Source organism: Triturus cristatus, chromosome 12 (genome assembly GCF_964204655.1).
Source record: "Triturus cristatus chromosome 12, aTriCri1.1, whole genome shotgun sequence".
Classification (NCBI taxonomy): Eukaryota; Metazoa; Chordata; class Amphibia; order Caudata; family Salamandridae; genus Triturus; species Triturus cristatus.
This window is the reverse complement of record NC_140595.1, coordinates 3,940,237-3,955,389: the sequence shown is the minus strand read 5'-3', so window position 1 is coordinate 3,955,389 and position 15,153 is coordinate 3,940,237. Positions and strand designations below refer to the sequence as shown.

The 15,153-nt window shown below is 45.1% G+C and overlaps 1 protein-coding gene across 10 annotated transcripts in view; it reads left to right on the top strand.

Moving 5' to 3' along the window:
* The window catches only part of DAZAP1 (DAZ associated protein 1), a 585,407-nt gene that overhangs the window by 223,626 nt on the left and 346,628 nt on the right, over positions 1-15,153 (top strand). For all 10 annotated transcript variants that reach the window (XM_085638285.1, XM_085638289.1, XM_085638284.1 and 7 more), the window contains exon 6: positions 10,242-10,290. In XM_085638285.1, the coding sequence (XP_085494411.1) occupies positions 10,242-10,290 (49 nt within the window). The remainder of the gene's footprint in view (positions 1-10,241; positions 10,291-15,153) is intronic.

Below are 15,153 nucleotides of genomic sequence, written 5' to 3'. Positions count from 1 at the left end.
CTTTCCACGACATGATATGTGTCACAGATCAGATAAAGTCAGCACTCGCATGGTGGGCAATTCCAGCCAACTTGACGGAAGGCAGGTCCTTTCTGTCGCTGCCACCGGACAGAACACTCACAACAGACGCCTCATTGGAAGGATGGGGCGCTCATTTGGAGGATCTCTCTGTGAAGGGAAGATGGTCCACACATCAAAGATCTTGGCACATCAACAGGTTGGAGCTCATGGCGATTTTTCTGGCTCTAAAATCGTTTCTGCCTTTGCTCCAAGGAGAGTCAGTGCTAATACAGACAGACAACACAACCTGTATGCACTATGTCAACAAACAGGGCGGAACAAGATCCCCAAGTCTCTCCAGGCTAGCTCAAAGAATTTGGGACTGGTCTCTCAGTCATCAGATCTTGCTTACGGCAGTCCACCTGCCAGGAGTATCCAATGTCCTAGCGGATTCCCTGAGCAGGTCCTCCTCGTCGACCCACGAGTGGGAGTTACACCAACCCACTCTAGAGAGGATATTCCAACTATGGGGCCGTCCGCAACTCGATCTCTTTGCCACGCCGGAGAACCGGAAATGCCGAAATTACGCAAGCTGGCATCCCCACAAGCAATCACAAGGGAATGCCCTTTTGATAAACTGGTGCAATCTATTTGCGTACGCCTTTCCTCCAATACCCCTCATACCTCGGGTTCTTTGGAAGATGAGGAGACAGCCTTGCCACCTGATCCTAATAGCCCCGCGCTGGCCACGGCAAGCGTGGTTCTCAGAACTGCTCCTCCTGTCCCAATGCCAGCCAATCCTCCTGCAACATCGGACGGATCTGCTTACCATGAGCGAAGGGAGAATTTGTCATCCAAATCCCTCCTCACTGAGCTTATCAGCATGGAACCTGAACACCATGAGTTCGCCCACCTAGACATCCCCCAGGATTGTAGGGATATTTTGGCCCAGGCAAGAGCACCTTCTACAATCAGGACGTACAAGTTTAAATGGAAACGATTCTGCCATTGGTGTGCTGCTAACGGAGTTCATCCGATACATTCCACGGCAGAGCAATTGCTACCATTCTTCTTGCACCTAGCCAGTTCTGGACTGTCGCATGCAACCCTAAGGGTTTTTCTAGCAGCCATTTCCCGTTTCCGGCAAGATGGATCAAGTTCCCTGTGTTCCTCAAGAATAATCCGCCAATTCTTTAAGGGCCTATTCCGGAAATTTCCGCCAGTTCGGCGTCCTCCTCCGTTGTGGCACCTCAACGTTGTGTTGGCACAATTGATGAGACCTCCGTTTGAGCCCATTCACAAAGCCGACCTAAAATATCTCACTTGGAAAGTAGCTCTACTTCTGGCACTAACGTCTTCTCGTCGTGTCAGTGACATCCATGCTTTTACCATCAAACCTCCGTTCCTGCAGTTCAAACCGGATGCTGCAGTGTTACGCACCAATCCATCATTTCTACCCAAGGTGCCTACTGACTTTCACATTAATGAGCCAGTAATATTAAAGACCTTTTTTGCCAATCCTCAGACACCTGCAGAACAAAGATTACATTCTTTGGACGTCAAGCGGTGTCTTAAGTTCTACATCAGTAAGACAGCTTCTTTCAGGAAATCCGATCAACTTTTTATAGCTTATGGACGCTGTCATAAAGGACGTCAGGTTACTAAACCAACGATTGCACGCTGGATCTCGGCAGCTATTGTCTTCTGCCACCAAAGGGCAAATAAACCTCTGCAGTCTCCAGTGAGGGCACACTCCACTAGGGCAGTGTCATCATCTACTGCCTTATTTGCTGGAGTCTCTTTGCAACACATCTGCAGAGCAGCTACGTGGTCGACCAGACACACGTTTACTAAGCACTACTGCTTGGCAACTTTAAGCGAGGAGGATGCTGCAGTGGGACAGGCAGTGCTGCGCAATCTTTTTAAGTAAGGTGAGCCTCTTCCTCCCGCCTCCATATTGTTTCCATATATATTATGCATTTACAATGTTACAGTTGTTCAATACTGTTTTTATGCATAGAAGATTGATTATCTATATATGTTGAATCTATTTGGCATGGAAACAATGGTGATTGTTACTGCTAGCTATTCTATATTCAAGCATGTGAATCTATGAAAGACACCCTAATACTGGAGAAGAACAATTGTTACTTACCTGTAAACAGGTGGTTCTCCAGTATTGGTGTCTTTCATAGATTCACATGCGACCCTCCCTCCTCCCTTCAGAGGCTCTCTTCTCCTCATGCACTTTACAGTCACTCTTGTGCTACGAAAATCTGAGGTGAGAAGCTCTGAGGAGAAGGTTCTAGAGAGGGGCTGACGCCTGATTGGCTGGAGTTCGGACTTACATAATGACAGAGATAGACTACAAAGGTCTTTTGTCTCTCTCCATTGTATTCCTATGGAGTTTTTCTCTTATAGGTACACTATGTGTGTTTTACACCTATATGCACTAATTATATGATTACTTATGTATATATTTTACTACATATATATATGTATATATTGCTATTTTATTTACCGTGGGACTCCCACTCCGACGACGGGGAATATTCAAGCATGTGAATCTATGAAAGACACCAATACTGGAGAACCACCTGTTTACAGGTAAGTAACAATTGTTCATGTAACTTATCCTTCTCTTCCAGGGGATCCTCATCTATAGTCGTAAGCACTCAAAGTAGCAAGCCCATCCCTCATAATCCTTCGAACAAATCAAGAAGAAACAAAGGCATCTGTAACCGTCATTTAAACAGATTTTTTAAAGAGACCTTCCCTAGCTGAGTGTCTGAATCTAGACAGTAATGCCTTGTGAAGGTATGCACAGATCTCCAACTAGCAGCTTTGCAGATTTCAAAGATGTGGACATTTCTTAGTAGGGCTGCTGCTGCCACCTTGTCCTTTGTAGAGTTGGTTTTAGGTCTCGCAGATAATGGTTTGTTGGCTAACTGGTAGGTGAATAGAGTACAAGAAACTTTCCATCTAGAGGTGGTCTTATAAGATGAAGCAATGATTGTCTTCATAAGGCCATAGTTAAATATATGATCAGATTGTCTGATGGCTCTAGTCTTGTCTAAATGCATTTTCAACACTCAAGATCTAAAGAGTGCAAGGCTCATTACGCAGGCGTGGAAGGATTAGGAGAGAACATTGGGAGTGAAATAGTCTGGTTAATGTGGAAATCTGAAATGACCGTGGGAAGAAAACTCAGATGAGTTCTCTTCTCTACCATGTTTACATTGAAAACCATGCAAGGCTCTTTGGCACATAGAGACTGAATCTCACTCTGCGTGCTGAAGTAATAGCTGCTAGAAACAGTTTTCCAGGTAAGGTGTTGTAAGAATGCCTTATGTATAGGTTCTAAAATGGAACCCGTGAGTTTCAAAAGAACCACATTCAGTTCCCAAGGAGGAGAGGCAGAATGTACAGGTGGGAACACTTTAGCCCTTTTAACAAATCCTTTACCACAGGCGTTTGAAAGAATGAAGTCTGGGTAGAGAACTTTATGTAAGCACTAATCGCTGTGAGATGTACCCTAATAGAGAAGTTTGTGAGAAGTTGGCCTGATGTATGATGTCACTAGTTCTAGTGTACACCTTATATCAGTCCAAATACCCTTATGGTGATTGGTTGTAAAGTCAACCTTATAGACCAGCTATCCTTGTGGTAGCATGGACAAGAGCAGTCTTAGGCTAAACTCTGAATGGCATGTGAAGCCAGCTGTGATACCATATATAATCCCTTGAATACCAAATGAAAGGACACCACAACAGATATATATATATATATAAAATAAAGTGTATTTATTCTAGTCAAACCCTCAGCACTCTTTATGAGATTAGAGGTAAGTACAACACAGTCTTATTTAAGCATACATTAAGTCACACAGGTAAGTAATACAGTTAGGCCCTAGGGGCCACACAAACCATATACTAAGTAAGTGGTATAAGAACCACTGTCACGGAAATAGAATAGGCCTAGGCCTAGGGAATCGCTGGGGCTACACTACACTAGCGTTAGTTAGGAAGTGGGAGGCCCACGGGATTCGTGTGCAGAGTGGAAACACTCACGCGTAATGCGTAAAAGTCAATAGCAATAGTACAGTTTAGAAAACGGTAGATTTAGGACACTTCCAGAGTAGCTAGGAAGTTGAGACTTGAAAACTAGACACTAGGATAGTCACTATCCCGATGAGCACCGGAGTACCCAAGTTATCTAGCCCACAGGCTGCGGGTGCATAGGGGTGAAGATGCGTCGTTTTCGTCGTCGACTCCTATGGATGCCTGAAGAAAGATGCTGACAGGCAGTCAGTGAAGCGTGTCCGGTGGATCCCAAGGCTGGGATCAAGAAGAGAAGAAACCTGCAAGCAGAAGGGACAGAGTCAAGGTCACTAGCCAGTGACCACGTGGAACCAGGAAGGAACCAGGCGATGTCGTGAAGATTTGCAGGTGAAGGTGAAGCTTGTCGCTGCAGCCAGGAGGACCAGGAAGCGTCGAGGACGACCAGGACCAGGAGGCGAGCTGTCCCACGAAGGCTCTTGCTGTCGGCGGCGTCGAAGTTGGACTAGGACTCACCAAGCCTTGGCAAGCGGAACCCACGAAGAACGGAGGACTTGCTTCTGGTTCAGACCAGGAAGGTCTGGGGTGCTTCTTCTTTGCAGAGAAGCGGGAGCCAGTCTGGAGGAGCCAAACCAGCGCAGAAGATTTCAGGGTGCGTCGTCACAAAGGCCACTAGCCAGCGGGCAAGCAACCGGACAGACGCGGCAAGCAGGAAAATGCTGAAGGGCCCCACGCAGGACTCGTGGAGTGTGGGGGGCTGATCTTCGGTGCAGATGGTGCTTGGGGTTGGGGCTTCTCAATCCCCGGTGCACAACTTCGAGGGTACCTCAGAAGCTGCGCTTTAAGTTACTAGCCACTTTTTCCAGGTAGCCGGTCCCACGTCGCTCGTCGCCTCCACGGATCTCAGCTCTGCTGTAGATGTGGATCAGGGTCGGAGAAGTCTGGAAGTCAAGGCTCTGGTCAGGCTCTGCAGTCGGTTCCTCGTAGAACGTGGGCAAAGCAAAGGGTAGTCTCTTGATGGTGCCTGTTTGCACAGGGTAGCCACTCCTTGGCTACAAGGGAGATTCTTCAGTCTTCTTCTTTCGTCGAATGTCGAAGGTCCAGAGTTTTTGTTCAGTTTTGCAGGTTCAGGATAATCTAAAGTCTTGAGGCCCAACTCCCACTCTTATACTAATCTGGGGGGCTGGGATACCTGCTAGGTCACGCCTTATGGGTGGGACCTGGGAGGGGGTGGTTACACCCACTTCCCTTTGTCCAGTTTCGCGCCAGAGCTGGGGCTGGAGTGCCCCAGCGCCGGTTTGAACTGGACTATGCAAGGAACACCTTGTGTGCCCCAGGCATGTCTCCTTCCTTTCAGCCCACCCTGCCCCAATACACTAAAGGCTGTCTGGGGAGGTGCTAGCACCTCCCCAAGCAGGAAACCTATTGTCCAGGCCTCCCTGGCTTGGATCACTCCCAGCAGCAGGAGGTCAGACTTGTGTCTGTGGCAGCAGCATCCATTTTGTGATGCTGGGGCTCTGGTTAGAGTTAAACAGCAAAGTAGGATTTTAACATGTCTCTCCCTCTAGAAGGGGGGAATAATATCCTCATCACCAGAAATGGCATGGGGGTAGTATTCCACAGTGTTAGACACCTTACACGACATGTTTTGATAAAGCCAAACCATAGTTACCATAACCGTCTAAGATTATGAGGCACTTTAAGAGTATATGGTAGGCTATATCATAGAACAGCTATAAGGACTTGGTTCCGAAAGCTGCAGACAGGCTCAGCTCATGCTAGAGCACCATCTCACATGTTACCAAGCACTCTGCCTCCAGGATTGTTAAGGCCTGCCATAGGAGTGACTGATAGGTACACATGTGTCTATATATAAGGGTAGATATAGGCATACTATATCTAAGCAAGGGGTGATTACACGACCTTGCCCCAGCTGAGTGATCAGCCAGTTGTGTCTGATTGGAAGGCCAGACCAGGGGTGGCATAATACATGCTGCAGCCCCTGGGAGGCCTAGGGTACACCTATGCCCTGGGTACCTAGGGTACACTGTACAGGGTCCAATAAGGTGATCCTTACCAATTGGTTATGTACCTAGGGTACATGGAGTCCATTTTAAAGAGAGAGCAGACAGCCTGAGACCCTGAATGGCAGGATCTCAGGCCAACTAAGTCGAAAAACCAGCTAGACACTAGGCAAAAAGTTGGGGGTAACCATAGTCAGATATCCACCTTCCTACAAAGTGCAGCCCAGATTTTGCTAAATGTGGAGATAAAGTAGTAATACATCCTTATGCCCCAGAACTGGAGGAAGGTTATTTTGAACACACCACAAGTAAAATCTTTTTCACTTGAAAGCGTAGGAGCGGCTGCTTGTTGGCCGTTTGGACTCCTGCAAGAGGCCCAAGTGTCAGTTCTGGAGGAATTCAGGAACCATGCTATTAAGCCTAAAGAGTGAAGGTTGGGGTGGAAAATCGTCCTTCCGAGCTTGTAGAGGAGATCCGTTCTGCATGATAAACTCCTGTGTGGTCTTTCTGACAGCTGGAGCATATCTGGGAACCACCACTGGTGGGGCTATTCCGGAGCTGTTGGCACTATTCTGATCCTGCTCTTTACAGTTTGTTGATGACTGTCTGGATCAGTGGAATTGGAGGGAACTTGTAAAGAAATGTCCCCGACCATATTATCAAAAGGACATTCCCCTTTGTTCCTGGTCTGTAGAACCTGGATTTTAAGTTTGGGCATTTTTTGTTTATTTATTGATGCCCCCACACTCTCGAGAGATTTTGAATGACGACATTGTGCTGAATCCAGTTTTACGTTTAGGCGAAATTGCGGCTGAGTCCTCTTGTGTGTTTTGGACTCCTGGCAGGTGAATTGCTGAGATTGTCAACTTTCTGGTTATTAGCCAGTTCCAGGTGGCCTGCGCTTCCAGGACTAGGAGATAGCTGGTTTGAATCGATGGATAGAAGGACTTGAGGGCTAGATGGACTGCCTGCAGCTGCAGCATGTTCATGTGCTGTTGTTGCTCCTTGCCCTACCTCAGGGTCTGCATCTGCACAGAAAACATATGAGCACCCCATCCCTGGAGGGATGGATCTGTGATGAGTGTTTGCGAAGTAGGGTCCTGGTGAAAAGGGACACTTACGAGCAGATTTTGACGGTGAGCTCACCATAGTAGCAATTGTCTTGAAGCCTGTGATAGGCTCAGCTTGTCGTCCCAGTGGTCTGAGAATTGATTCCACTGGTCCTCCAGATTCTGGTGCAAAAGCCTCATGTGCCGCCTGCCATTGAGGAAAATGAAAATGCACAAGACCATCGATCCCAGAAGAGATGTTATCTGTTGTGTGGCTGAGTGTGGGCGTGGAGAAGATAACACTTCTGAGTGGTTGAGGATAGTCTCTCCTCTAAAGGGGACCCTCTAGTGACTTTTGAGTTCAGGGTTGCATTAGATAGTGTGGTCTCTGGGTTGGAATCAGGATTGTTTTTATTTTTTTCACATTGATCTGGAGACCTGGGTATTGTAGGGTGTCGAGTCAACAATTTTTTTCAGTCTGATCTGTGGAGGAACTTTTCACAAGACAGTCTTCTAAGTATTGGTAAACGAAGATACTTCTTAAGGCTACTGCTACTACAGCCATGCACTTCCAGAATGTGTGGGGAGCTGGTTTTAGGCCCAACTGCAGCACCTTCTACAGAAAATGCTTGAATGCCACTTGGAATCGCAGAAACTTCTGATATTTTTTGGTGATTGTAATGTGGAAGTAAGCATCTTGGAGATCAATTGAACGCATACAATCACCCTAATGGAGTTGGAGGTAGATCTGGTGGAGACAAGTATCCTGAATTTCTCCTCGTGTATGTATTTGTTTAGCATTCGTAAGTCCAGAATGGGTCTGTACTCTGGTTCGTTTTTCCTTATCTGGATATAACGAGAGTATACTTATAGCTCCCTTTGGGAGTATTGGACCTCCTCTATGGCCTCCTTTTGAAGCTGAGTGGAGACTTCGCTCTGTAGAAGGATATGCTCATGAGGTTTTTGAACCATAGTGAGTGCCCATTATTCACAATATTTAAGCCACGTTGTCGCTGGTGATGGAATGCCACTTGTCCAGGTGTGTGGTAATCTTTCAACCCCCCTACCCGAGAGACTAACAGACAGGGGAAGCAATAGCTTATTTGGCTGTTGTTTTGGAGGAGGCTGCTGGTTTACAATTAGCTCCTTGTTCACGCGCTGGTCTATAGTGCTGGTAATAACACTGGGTTTGTTGGTCCAACCCCAGATGCAGTGAAGGGTTAGGAACATCTGTATCATAGACTGAAGTCCTTCTGCTTTTCCGAGACCCACTGCCTTGATTGTCTAATTCTGTTATCATTTTGGCCATTTTGCCATGATATATGCATATATCATTTTTTCTCATATCAATGCAGCCCACATATAGGAGACTAAACAATGCAATAATAAATCATTACTTTTGTAAACACATAATTAATTTAGAACACAGGCGGGCAAGCGTCACTTGAACTCATTTTAATGAGCAAGACTCATGAAAACTGCAAAAAAGCAGGCATTGTTTGCCCACAGGCTGCATTGTAAACCAATAGCATAGAAAGTGAAAGCAATTGTACAAAAAACTGGCACCGTGCCTTTAAGGCAGCCATGGCCCCTAGCTTCCCATCATGCCTCAGGGGTGACCGTTGGGTCAGTTGTTCTTTCTGGCTCCTTCAGTCAGGACCCTGGAAGTCACAGCTCTGTCTTTTTTGTCAAATTATTCTAAACTTAATATGGTTTTCTACCTTTCACTCAACGTCTTTTTGACTTTAGAGTAAGGTGTAATCCAGTTTTTTGGCAGAAAGTGATTGATTTTCTGTCAGAATGCCTTCACGTTTCGATCCTTGTCCTTCCTGTGGCAAGAAGAAGGCCAGGTCTGACACAAATTCTGTGTGTATCCTCTTTCTCCCCGACTCTCACTCTCCAGAGACCTGCCAACATTGCAAAAAAACTGTCCAGGAGAACTCTCAAGGATAGAGAGAGAATTTGTTTCTATGGTCTCTCTGAAAAAGGTAGGTCTCCTGTGAGACAGAAGAAGAGAACAAGATCGATGTCGAGAAGCAGGATACCGATCTGTTCAGTCGGCGTCTGGATCTATGTCGAATCTACCAGTGGCGAAGAAGCAGATGTCTAAGTCTTTGGCGGTGCACACGCATCATCCAACTCCAAGACCGAAGATGGCAGTTTCAACGTCAAGTGAGGTAAAAGACCCTCCGTTTATGTCAACCAGGAGATGGTAAATGTCAAGGAGCAGGTTTCCTTCAGCGTTGGCTAAACGTTCGACGTCGAGACATGACACTTCTGTCGCCGCACATCCTTGAGCGGTCGACGACAAGGCACAAGTCTCCGTCAGGATCTTTACATAGATCGACGTCGAGGAATTAGACGCCAACGTTGAAACAGAGTACTCAGTCGGCTTCCTCTCTGAGAAGGTCGACGTCAAGACACCAGTCTTCGGCGCAGAGGCGTTCAACGTCGAGACAAAAGTCTCCGTTAACGTCAGCATAGAGAAGGTCGACCTCAAGGCAGAAGATGCCATCGACAGCATCACGAAGACGGTCGCCGTCGAGGCAGAGGTCTCCGTCGAGGCAGCGACGTTCGACGTAGAGTCAAGGGACTCCGTCAGCGTCAAAACAGACGTTCTTTGTACCACAAATCTGCTCCAAGGGAAAGATCAATGTCGAGGTCAGGGTGATGCAAGGATGTAGCCTTCTGAGCTAGCTGCCACTTTCTATGATTGATTTTGCTGTTCCAGTTCTCACTATGCATAGCTTATTAATGCCCTTTCTGTATTTTGTGTTTTTGTTCATATGGATTATTGGTTTAAATGTGCATGTGTTCCATATTATTTTTATGGAAAATGATGTCTGAAATGCACGAATCTTGATTGAGGAAAGGATTTCCCTACCATTCTAAAACAGGTAGTAATTGATTTGTGACATTTTTGTTGGGGAAGTTTAAATGGGCCTCTGTATAGCGGGCAGGCTAGTGAGATTTGTTAGAACATGTCTAGCTTCATCCTTTTATCAATCCCTCCGAATGTCCTTTCTAACTGACAGCGAATAGGCTTCTGTTGCCTACCTTCTCCATGTTGCTAGTTCTAGCTCTTGATTTTCCTCCTATTTTTCTTCCAGGTTACAGAGGTTGTGATGATCTACGATGCTGAGAAGCAGAGGCCCCGAGGTAAAGACTGATTTGTTTTTCTTTCATTCATCCATCTCTTTGTGTTCAAATGGCAAACTATTTTACACCATTGCAAATTAGTTCAGATTCCTGCCTGTTTGACAGTTTCTAGCCATTGATTCTGCGAGCAGTAATCCCTTTTATCAGATCTTTATTAGGCTCCCTTGGAGCCCATTTAGACACTTTATTATTTTTAAATGGTTTTTAATCATTGCTAGATGTATTTAGTGAACCTGAACACTAGCGTCCAATGTTTTTCTGCTAGTATGTTTTGTACAAATATAGTCTTTCATTAGCATTTCATTCCTATGAGGCGTTATCTGCTGGATGCACGTCCCACAGCTTTGGGACTTTATAGGCATGAAAAATTTCATCTGCAGTGAAACCAGTATAGACCATCGTTTGTTGAATTCAGATAATGGTCTGAATGGAGGATGGTGGAGACTGTCTGAAGGCATGTTACATATGAAGTACAGTCAGCTTACATCATGTTGCGTACAGAGGAATGTTGCCTATGGAGAACAGTCGCCCTGAGGCTTTTACATATGGAGAATATTTAGTGTACACGGTTTTCCTTATGGCGAGTAGTGAGCTGAAAGCACGTTAAATAAAGAGAAGCTAGGACTAGGCATGTTGTATGTGGAAAACTGACAGCTTGATAAATATTGGGTGAAGACATTAGGCAGTCATAATACCTACAGAGAGCATTCAGCTGGAGAAATGTAGTGTATGAAGTTAATCATAGACTTGTTGCATACTGGAAAAAAGTCTGTGTGAATCTAACAACCAGAGGGGCAGTCAGCCTGTCTTGTTCATGCTTGGAATATACGTGATGGAACACATTTTATTGTAATGCATTTTCGGGACATGCAGAACTATACTTATTGCAAAATAGCAGACATGCCAAGGAAACATTTTTTTAAATGCTTGGAATGTTCCTGCTAATTAAATGCCACTGTTCTGTGTTCCACGCGCCCTGGATTTTAGTGCATGTGTGGTGGTATTGCTAAAATAAAGGCAGTATATGCTAATGCACATTGCATGCTGTAAGAAACATTTGCCCCACATGTGCCATATATACTAAAAAATAGCTCTTCAATTTCATGTTAAATTCTTGCCGTGTCGTAGGTATTCTACCTTGTGAAAAATGAAATATGTGAAGTAGGTAATGCACACTGTGGCATGTTACATACGTGCAAGAGAATAGGTGAGGCATTCTCTTTGTGGAATTTGTCAGGTTACTATTCCTTTGTTTGGAGAAAAAAACAAATGCAACTCTAAAACATGTTTTCTACTTGCGGAAGGTTAAAGTTCCCATCTGTAATGACATACACCTGAAAGTGTTTTACATAGACCATTCTCTTCCATACATGCTGGAGAACAGGTGATTTTCCCCATTGCATGTTCCACACATGCTGGAGAATAGTTTGCCATCTGAATGCTCATTTATCCTGACTTCATTAGTACATAAGAAGCACACAGTCTCACTTCATGTTGATTAAGCTAAGTCTTAGTTGTTTTATACCATTAGTGGCATATTTAAGTGTTTCATAGTAAAGTATCGTAATGTTAAGTTAAGCTCTTTCTTTCTCTCTGTGAACTGTTTGGCTGTGATTAACGATATCTCTCTAGATTTCTCTTCTCCAGGTGTTTGATAAGCTTCTATCACACAGGTACAGGCCAGTCCCTGAGTCACAGGAGGGACAGACGAGCTTTGTCTCCATTGGGGTGTAAACGAAGTTTAAATAGATTTGTGTCCCTTTATTTTTTGACTGTACACTGCAGATTTATTGGCACTACTTTCCAATGTAAGTCATAAAGAATAATATGGGGCACTTACATTTCAAACTGATAAAGGAAGTCATTTTGTGAGTCTCCTTCAGCTATGGGGTGTCCTTTATAGCGGTTTCGGGATTGGAGGATGTGGGTTATTCCTTTAGCCCATAATAGACAGATTCACAGAATCTAATCCCGTTTTGCGCTTTGGACGGTTCAGAGATTTTGTTTTTAAAGTAGCTACCTTTAAGGTCTTTTAAAAAAAATCTTAATGAACTTCTTTCCTATCATTTGGATGCCCTTCACCTTCAGGGATGTCACGGGAGGTGCCTTGTGTAGCAGTTTAGAGACCCATGTTCAAAGTGCCTCCCCACCTGCACTGCAGGTGTATTGCCTCATGCTTGCTTTGCCTGCCTTAGCAACTTTTTGCCACCTAGTGGGACGAGCTCACAGGCGCATGTTGCTTGCTCTCTGCAGCGAGCACTCGTGAGCTTCCTCATTAGTATTTTTTCTTGTTGTTCTGTTCTACATTTTGTTTGGAATGGCTTCCTTAGCACTTGTTGTGCTTTGTTTTACGTTGCAGAAGTTTGAGTTCAATCTCAGCCAGGCATTGCAGTTAATGGATCTGGCGATGACACCCCACTGACATTCCCTCCTCTGGCACCTCTTCGCCACATGGTAGCCTCCCCTCCTGATACGCCCTTTCTGGACATGCCCTTATCACAGGAAGGATGTTTAGAGATTCTTAATAGTGAGGCATTATCTCAGGTGAACAATCGTAATAGTTATTTATTACTGTTTACAGTACTCCTATTAAAGGTAAGTAACATTTAATTCAGGAATTCATTTTCAAACGTCTTATTCCAAGGGCTTCCACGCCGCACAGGTGACCCCTCTTTGACATGGGTTTGCGCTCTCCTGTGAAGTTAGGTTGTGATTTGATCCCAGTGCCCTAGTTTCCTGGCAGCGATATGGGGATCACTTACATAGGTTTCCTGTGGAGCAATTCACAAAAGGATTAGATGTTTTGCAAACTTTCTAGCAGCATGGGTAAGGCTGCCTCTTCTAGCCTGCCCTATCGTGTTCTGGAACACCATATTTTAATTTCAAAACTTTTTATTGAAGTTTTCAAACATAATAGAGCATACAATAATAAAAAAAATATGCATATTTGATTTGCATCCCTGCATGTGGTATTGAGGCAGCCAGTGAGTTTTCAGTTTCAGTTTTAGACCTGTTAGTATTTTCTTACCTCCGAATCAGTGTCTCTCAGCGATTGCCACCCATACCAAGGTCTTCCGAAAAACACATGCAGAGCTAGGAAGGGAATGGCCAGTCAACAAGCAGTCTCACACCTTGGTTCCTTGGAATGCCCAAACTCAAATGATGAGATAAGAGAACCGTATTCTGTTTCTAAACCAGCTCTTGCACAGTTGTGACCATAGCGTCCATTGGTATATTTAGAGCATTTGATGACTTGCAAATTTGTGATTTCTGTGTCCATGAAGAGAGCCCTTGGGCCTGCATCTATATCCTTTGCAGCACCAGCAGCTGAGGAGAAGCCAAGTGGCCTCTTCCAATAAAACTGTTGTGTTCCTTGGCCATCACATGCCAGAGCACAGTGATCCTGGATAGGTTCCTGCAGATACAGGCAACTATCCCATATTTAATACCTTTTTTTTACAATAGGACCCAGTGAAGTTAAAGTATAATACTCTAAACGGCTGGCATACAGCCCTTCAGAGTCTCTGCTTAGACTTTGACCAAGCCAAAGCCATTTGATGGCCCACTGAGTTCGTGGTTACCCCTCATCTTGTTGCTACTTAATCCTGCTCTCCTCCTACCAGGTGATTAAAAAAAACTATTTTGTTCAATTGTAAAGTCCTATTGTGTCTCCACACAGTCACAGCACTGAAATAGTGAATGCTGGGCTCAGTGAACAGAAAACTCTGTCCATGTTGGCTAAACTGCTTCTCATACTTTGCTTCACACTTTGTTCCACTTGGATGTGGTTAGATCTACCCATTGTGCTTATGAGTCTGCCAATGTAAAGTTGAATAACATGTTCAGAACCATAGGATCTTCATTGATAGTAAAGGGTAGAATCACTCGCCACTGCCTGCATGGATCCAGGAAAACTTATTTCTCTTCAGGTAATCTAATTTTTAGGTCTCGGCTAGCGTAGGCTGCGCAGACATACGCAGTCTCGCTGGCGAGATTGTATGTTTTTGGGTAGCTTTCACTAGCTGGGTTTAAGCACCTCCCCTCTTTTCCATTGGCTGGCGTCACCGTTTATGCTAAACTATGGCCAGCCATTGGAAAAGAGCTTCCAGTGAAGTACACTTTTCTCTTTTAGAGCCGTCCCAGTTGGACTGGCTTGTCTGACTTCCTGCTGGCGTAAAAGGTTTCTTATCTTCTTTATGGGGCCAAACACATGGCCCCATAAAGACAAACCTTTTAGCAGGCTAGGCCGTCCAAGTGGGAAGGCAGAAAAAGGCAACGAAAACGTCATGGAGAGCGCTTGTTATTTTCTAACAGTCACGCGCTATGTCACTGTAATCCGTGATTTATCTGCAGGGAGTCCTTCTATGCCACACACAAGCACCTTCATGTCATTTTGTGCCACAGCAGTCGTTCCTAAATATCTCTAGCTTCCTTGCGTGGAGACAGTACAAGCAATTTCCGGGCGTGTAAGATCCGCAAAGCCGTGATTTTTGTCTCGCAGTTTTATATAGCTCAAATTCAACCTGGAGGTATCCGGGCGCTTTACAGGAGCACCAGCTGTTCCAGACGGGCACATCCTTGTTTTGTTAGGCGCGGGGAGATGAAGTGATTTGCCCAGAATCACAAGAGGTTGAGCCGCAGAGACTCTAACCTGGTTACCCAGATTCGAGGTCATATGCTCTAACCGTTAGGCCACATCTTAATAAGTCCAGCCTGCAGGGACAGGGTCCCCTGTACTTAAACTCCAGAGTGTGTCACTCCTGGGCGTGTCACTCTTAAGTTAGTCAGTCCTGTGTCTCTCTCCTGAGGTTATCACTCCTGTATGTATCACTACTGGGTGTGTCATTACTGAGGGTCTCACTC